General features: G+C 45.8%; 1 protein-coding gene across 1 annotated transcript; it reads left to right on the top strand.

Moving 5' to 3' along the window:
• Nucleotides 1–2,748: 2,748 nt before the first annotated feature.
• On the top strand, nucleotides 2,749–7,823 carry etaa1b (ETAA1 activator of ATR kinase b). Its single transcript, XM_062519995.1, has 6 exons — nucleotides 2,749–3,086; nucleotides 4,214–4,330; nucleotides 4,504–4,559; nucleotides 4,746–4,855; nucleotides 5,109–6,553; nucleotides 6,908–7,823. Exons 1-6 carry the CDS (start codon nucleotides 2,876–2,878, stop codon nucleotides 7,030–7,032), a joined length of 2,064 nt encoding a protein of 687 aa, XP_062375979.1. The 5' UTR covers nucleotides 2,749–2,875; the 3' UTR covers nucleotides 7,033–7,823.
• The last annotated feature ends 213 nt before the right edge of the window (nucleotides 7,824–8,036 follow it).

The following is an 8,036-nucleotide window of genomic DNA, read 5'->3' as shown; positions in this document are numbered from 1 at the left end:
GCTCATGACACGGAATAAGTGGATCAATTAAATAATTACCCTGGCTATTTTCTACTGTCATGATCCACTGTTTTCATTGGAGGGAACGTTTACACATTCATTCTTCTTTTTTTATGAGGTGCTTTTCTTATTTTTCTCTCATGAATGTGGTATATGGTTCCTCTGAATGTTGTTCTGAACGTGGAACTATTTTAGCAGTGCCTCCTGCTGTTATGCGTCAATGGGGGTTTGCCTTTGAAGCGTCACTCGGCTGGACTCAAGTACATAAGAAACAAAAAAAAAAACATTTATTCCCAAGCTGGAAGTCTTAGCAGACCACATATTTAAACCACATTATGTATCAAACACCGGTCAGCACAACCAGCACTGACCCTTTATAGTCTTCCTCATAGTCTCGTTTCCTATGGCCCTTTTGATGTGGCCATTTGGAAACAGAAGCACTTCTGGGCTCTTAATTGGACAAACTGAGCAGACAAACTGACTGTTACAGACATGTTTTCGCTGCGGTCTGCAAAGCAAAAACGAGCCCGCTCTCGAGCAATCCGTTGCCTCGACTGTGCGAGTATTATTATTTTATTTTGCCTGGGAGTTGAGCTCAGCAGGTAGCCTGCCTGTGGTGAGTGCTGACAGAGGCGTCCACCCCCCCAAGCCCCCACCACACCGCACACACACACCTCCCCACCCCAGTCTGTTCCAGCGGTGGAGCCCCCACTGTCCTGCAGCCGAGCAGCACAGCACGCCGGCATCAGCACTCCTCTCTTCTCTCCTCTCCTCTCCTCTGGTCGTCTCTCCTCTCCTCTCCTCTCCTCTCCTCTCCTCTCTCCTCTGCTCTATTCCCATCTAGCTCCCACACAGCATCTCTCTCGCCCCCTCATCCACTCGCATGAGCACACACACTCATACACGGATGCACAATGAAAGTATAGAGGCACCATCTAGTGCTTTATTCAGGCAAAGGCTCTGTTGCAGAAAAATACCGGGATTTTGAAGAAATCAGAATTTGCTCGTTGCAGCTCAATATATTTGTTCAATGTCACTCTCTATGTCACACAATATAATAGCGGGAAGAGGTGTGTCAAGCAATATCTTTTTATTTAAAGACCAAGTTGTAGCCTATTTTACGTATTATTTTTTTTAAAGATTGGCCACATTAAGAAAAGATAAAATAGTCAAATTACATGTTCAATAAGCTACCACTTCACTTCACTCGTGGGCCATCACTTGGAACTAAAATATGTCCAAATCTTTAAAAAAAATTATCAGCTTAGTGAGTGGGTGATTTCTGACACACATGCAGTGTTATTCCACTACTATGGTGCTGAGAGATGAATGTAAGCCTCAGCCCTGAAACTAATCCAGTAGACATTAGTAATGCTCCTCAGGGCTCATCTAAAATGACAGAGATGAATGACCAGGAAGCCTCCGGTGACGTGTTTTCAAAAGTCTGTTTCCGTCTGGGGATAACAGACCCACATTGGGTTTCACAATATATGATTAAATAGAAATATTTTATTGGTGACCTAAAGTGTGGAGTAAACAGAGTGGGTAAATGCTCTGGGAACGTCATGACCATGAAAAAGAAGAAGAGGGGAAAAGGGTAGACATATGCAGTCAGCATTGGGTTCCAAGTTTGAAGAGTTGGCCAAGTGTGAAATCATAACCACAGGATTTGTAGGTGTTAAGCGAAGAGGGAGGAAAGCTAGAAAGCTGACGATATACACAGCTACTGTGGGTCTACTTCAAGCGATAATCTTATCACGGACCAATTATTTTACAGTAATCTAGATTTAAAAAAATAATAATAATAATAATAAAGAAAAAACACCACAGCTTCCTCTCAAATGTATGCTGATCATATTTCTTTTCTTTTTTTAAATCATATTTCTATTTTTTTGTTGTTGCATTTTTTAAGACCACGTAATGAAGCATGACATGTTTGCTTAGGTCCCTCAATTGAACACCGATACATTTGTAGGCTATCCTATGTCAGGCTATAAATGTATGAACCTTGCCTTAGTCCAGTATATCTTGTTGGGCCAGTTCCTCACTCCACCGATACTGGCTGCAGGCTACATGACTTCTGGGCCTCCTGGACACTGACATGACAGTGACCTCTGACGCAAATAACCGCTTCAGAGCCCTGAAGAGAGAGATTAGATAGAGGACTGAGAAAGGATATCTTACATTACCTTCATGTTTACAGAAAACAAACTGAGGAGGCTTAAGTACTAGGCTAATTCTGCTGGCAAAACTTGCTGCTGTGTCACATTTTTCCGAGGTGATGCAGAGAAGGCTGTGCGTGTGTAGGCCTATGGGTTATGAACTTACCTCCATTTACCCTGGGGTCATGTAACCTAATTTAGACATTTACAAAGACATTTCATGTGTTCAAAACACAGCTGTGTTTTTTTAAAAATCTTCTCTTATTTCCAATAGCATATACCTGGCAAATTAGCCAATGTTGTGAGCAATAACTTAGCAAAGTTAATAACATTAAAGAATGCGATACACAACCAATCACAACACATAGTATATAGGCCTACAATGCTACATAGCCTAGTGATTCCGTGAACTTACAAGTATGAGTCACTCACAACAAAAGCAAACAACACAGAAGAAGGTTACCTTCGCCACAAGTACAAAGTTCGCATCTCTAAAGGATGGGTAATCTCGCAGGACTTCAAACGTGAACACTCCACGGGTCTACCGACCAATCAGATTGCTAGATCAGTACAGCATGGACAAAGATGGCGGAGATGTGATGCTCAAACAACTTTACCACAACACAAGTTTAATCTAATTTTGTACGATTTAGTGATCACACATAGCACTGTTCCCGACAAATCATGAGAAAACATAGGTTTTCTCAGATACCATGGAAAACGGGAAAAATCTCGATGCACGAAGGACGCCCAATGAGGCTGGTAAAAGTTTGCAACGTGTAAGGTTATGCAGACATCCACATGAGCGAACTAACGCTAATGTGAACGTAAGCATAAATAATACAAATACTAGACAAGCAAAATGGCATAAACAATCACAGTCACCGTCATCTGATACAGCGCCTAGCCACCACCGCCGCAAAGGTAAGGGCTCGAATATTTGCTATGTTAGCTAGGAGCTACTTGTCTGTGTTTTGCCCATGGCTGTGAGGCTTTTCTCCTATTGTTCATAAGCACAAGTTGTGACCACTTAATTGCAGTCAAGAATGTTTTCTTTGGTATGTTTGATTTCAAGACAGAGTAGGCCTATGAAGGTAGATAACCACAGACTTGTATTTGCATTAGCTAAATATCACATCCACAAAGTAAATCCAGTACTTCTAAACGTTTGTTGTGCTTTCATGATTGATGTTATATTGACTCAACAAGAAATGGTGGTAGGCTACTGTCTGGGTCTGGGACCTAAGTGACTTCAAATGAGAGTTTATTTTTCTTCCTGTCTGTACTTACCTTGTGACACAACATACTGTCACCAGACTCGTTCACTTCGTGAAGTGAGTCGGGATGCTCTCCATTGGGATATCTTACTAGTGTTGTAATGGGCGTAGACCTAGTTTTAACTTTGAATGGCCTAACGAATCACATTGATCTGGGATTCCTAACATTATTTTTTACTTTGCCAAACCCTTACAAACTGATAATAAACCACATTTGCAGTCAAGAAACAATGGGTGTACCTTTACAGTATAATGTACACATTCCTCCGACTGCCTTTTTTTTTTTATGTTTGCAGGCGTTGCTACTGTACCACAGCCACTTTTAATTTCAAAACTAATGTCATCACCTCTCATTGCTGATTGGCCCACCATCCTGGTAGCTGAGGGAAATGTAAACACATTGAGGGGCGCCAGACTAGTTTTGCAGTGAAAATGAGTGAAGTTACTAGGTGGGCAGAGCCAGGCCTGTACCTTTACCCCTGTATTGTGTGTGTGTGTGTGTGTGTGTGTGTGTGTGTGTGTGTGTGTGTGTGTCTTTGATGTCAAATGTCTCATATTTGACTGTAATGAAAAAATGTCTCTGCGTAAGAAACTTTTAATGATTTGTGTTGCAACCATACGGCATGTTAGATAGACACAGCAACTATAAGGCATATTAGAGAGATAGATAGATAGATAGATAGATAGGTCAACACACAGACATCGTGTCACATGTGAGTGACCATTGTGTCGTCCTTCCACAAAAGTAACAAGCCCATGTGTTTTTCTCGTCAGCTTTTGAAACACCCAAGCGATCAAAATTAATATCCAGTGACTGCAGTCATGGAGACTCTCCGGACGCGGTGCACGATATCATATGGGAGCCAGCTTCTCCACCATCTGTCTGGAATGGCAAGTATATCTTAATGTTATTTTGGAAGTGTGATATTCTTTAACCTTTTCAGATGTACACTAGATTTTCAATTGACATACTCTTAGTTCAATCAATCAGTATTCATTATATTATCTCCAAGAAGGTGTCATATGTACCATATCTTTCTAAGTGCTTCTAATTGTATTCGCAGAAAAGGGATCCAAGAAGTCTGAGATTTTGGACATTGTCAACAGAATTGCCCCAAAGGTTAGTAAAAAAAACAGTCTGTTCTGTTGTACAGTTGTTTTTCCTCACAGATGTTTGTGATGTGTAATTATATGTATGGGTATATTTTTGGGGGATTTGCGTGATATGTACTGGAAGAAGCTCACCAGCTTTGTTTTCAGACTCCAGTATATTAAATTGCCATGAAATTACATTCTTCTCTTGTAGGAGGGAGGCCATCATTCCCGGGACTCCCCTGTGCTAGGGTGGATTGAGGATGGGACTATCCGCTGTACTCCGGATGTTCCAGCTCCTAGATCCAGGCGGATATCCACACGGTGAGTGATACTTTTCTGAAATTGTCATCATAGCAAATCTTCATGTGTGAATGTCATTATTTTACCTATTTACCATACATTTTCCCATGTATTCTTTTGTCTATACATCCTATTTAGATTTGTTTAATGGTTTTTGTGTTGTAGCTTATTGGATAGTATGTGTTGATGTTTATTGTGATATTTTTATGTTCTTTAATGTATATCTTATTGCACTTAGAGATGACATTGTTTGTACCGTTGTATATCTTAATAGCCAGAACAGTGTGGAGGACCTGAAGAAACTCGCCAGAGAATTTGACTTGAGGATTAACAAAGAGCAACAGGAGACTGGCGCTGACGGTCGTCCAGCGTCCCCCGAGCAACCGCAGGGAGGGCCGACGGCGGCGCTGGACGCGGAGCTGAACGCCCTCTTTGATGCTCCGACTCAGCATCTCTCCCGCCGGCTGAGCCAGAGCTCCAGCATCTCCTCGCAGGAGTCCAAAGCCAGCCTGGCATCCGCCGTTGTTGACGGAGGCCACTCCGGGCCTAAAAAAGGCAGCGGTGCCCCAGTCTCCGCTGTTGCCGACAAACCCGCGGAGACTTCTAAGAGCGTGTCTGGGAAGGGCGACTTTGATGATGACTGGGAGAACGACGATCTCCTTAACGACTCATTTGTCATAGAGATGACTCAGAACCCGGTTCTCCTCGACGGAACTCCAGCGAGAACCTCCGCGGCTGCCATTGCTGCCCCTTGTCCTCCTCCCCCTCGGCTCCCGGTCTCAAAGGCCGGTGACCCGGTAATTAAGGCCAACCCGTCCGTGTCTGCCCGCATGGCTGCCAGTGGCTGCCGTGGTAGTGCCGCCGGAGTCCCGTCGGGGCCCCGCTTGAAACCGGCGACGTCCGCAAACCCAAGCACTTTCATGGCGGCGCCAGGCGGCAACTCGCTGGGCAAAAATACCACAACTAGCGAGCCAGGGAAGCCGTGTTTCAAAGCAACTGATGCAGGGACGCACGAACACAGCAGTGCACGCTCATCCCCTAGGCAACAGCAGGAGGCCCAGACTGTGGCTCCAGCAAGCCGTAAACAGCAAACTACCGACTCTCTCGGTGTCCAGGAAAGCTTGAAGGGTGTCCCGCGCAAGGCCGAAATATCTCAGACGGCCTCTGAGGACGCGTGGGGCGACGGAGGCGACGAGGACGACGACCTGCTGTACCAGGTGTGCGACGTGGTGGAGCGCCTCTCGGCGAGTCAGGAGGAGGCGCGGGCCGCAGCTGGCGGCTCGAAGCCGGCACCGAACTACGCCAGGCAGCTGTCGCTGTCGCCGACGGACCTCGCGCCCGCTCAGACGCACGCCTCAGTCGTCACGGGCAGCTGGCCTCCTGCGCAGACGTCTGCCAGCACCGGGAGGCCCTCGTACAGCTTCACCCGCACGCTCTCGATGCCGAACTACAGCACCGGCGCGGCCACCGTCTGTGGCACTAAAGTGCAGGCCTCTGGCTTCGCGGCCGGACGCGGCGTACAGAGCCGCGCTGCCGCCCCCTCCGGTTCCCACGGACCAAACCAGTACAAGTTCACCCAGCTGAAGAACCCCCCGGCGCACACGCAGAACCAGCAGGGACCCGCAAACCCCCAGGGGCCCCGGGGCCCGAACCCTGCGAGCGCCCATCAGCCTGCTTCCAAGCGCCATCTGCACGAGCCCAGACCACTGGCCAACAAAGGTGAGCTTTGTGAGCACCGGCACCTGCAGCCCCTTAGCCGCCAAATTGCATTATGGATCGCTCCTAAGAGCAGATTACTTTAATAAGGATGTTTGCTTAACCCATCATCTGCCATTACGGTTAAAAGAGACACGCCCTGAGGAGATGGCCCTAAAAATACACTGAAAATGTGATGATTGTGGATGTAGAATGTTATTATAGTGTTGATGAATGAATATTCTTGAAAATCAAAATCGTCTGGTTTACTTTTATGTCGACATCTTTAGCGTACATGTATTCTGTAAACAAACAAACAAACTAACAAACATTTTAGGCCGATGTCACTCATGACTCTGTTGTCTGTGTCTGTTACAGTGTTTGTTCCCAATCAGAGGCCAGCAATGTGCTCGGCTGCGGAAATCGAGCGAAAAAAGCAGGAGGCGATCGCCCGGAGGAAGCTTCGAATAGAAGCATCCCAAAGACCTGCCATGCCGACGTAATCCTGCAGACGGGCCTTATTCCTTACCCTACGTGCCTATGTGTATATATAGCATATATATGTATGTCTGTGTAGGTCTGTGTGTTCACAAGACCCATGTTGTGAGCTCCTCTAGGAGCCGTAATGGAACAGTATTAGATTAGCACACTTAATTCAAACTGACACGTGTCCGATGTGAACAAATGCGGTCCTGTGACGGAAGACCTGCCGAGCTGCTGACCAGCTGCTGCGGCTACTACTACTGCTGCTGCTGATGCTGCTATTATATCCTGCCGCAGGCCCGCCGGACCCCCTGGCCCGTGTTTCTCGTTGACCTTTTGCATTAAGTGGGAAGCCCGGAGCCAGGTCTGAGCTGCTATCAAGGTGAGCCCTTTCAGTGGGACCACTGTGTGTGTGTGTGTGTGTGTGCGCGCGCATGTATGCGTGTGTGTGAATGTTCTGATGGGGTTACGCTGATGGACGGTTCCGTAAGCTCGTTTGACAGATGGACCAAGGTGAACGCAGCAGGCATGATTTCCAGGGTTTTGTGTTTGAATGATTTTTTGTTGTGTCCAAGCAAGTCAAAGGGTGACAAGATGTCCTTATTTTCTGTGAAGTCTGTTTTTGTGTGCCATTTTGTGTTCACACTCTGTGCCACTTTATGTTCTTATTTGCACCATTTAAGAGAAAACCAAAGATGGATTGTATCATGTCACTCATATCTCGTTCACGGTCATGTCACCTTAAAAAAAAAAGTCCCACATCCTGTCCAGTTTTGGAACTGTTTTGAAAATTAAACTATTCTTGTACAAGTTTAAAGATAGCGTGACTTTGTGTATTCTGTTGCTGATGACACTTGATAACATCACGATGACATCTACAAACGTCCCGTAAAGGCCACGTCCCTCAACAGGAATGACTTTTTGGACGATCAGACAAAAATCTAATCAGTGGAAATGTAATAGCACTTTTTTTTCCATCTGCTCAGCATGGAGTTGTTAGCCTTTGCCTAGCGCTCACACCTGG

Source organism: Sardina pilchardus, chromosome 18 (genome assembly GCF_963854185.1).
Source record: "Sardina pilchardus chromosome 18, fSarPil1.1, whole genome shotgun sequence".
Lineage (NCBI taxonomy): Eukaryota > Metazoa > Chordata > Actinopteri > Clupeiformes > Clupeidae > Sardina > Sardina pilchardus.
Note: the sequence above shows the minus strand (reverse complement) of the source record. Positions and strands in the feature narration are given on the sequence as shown.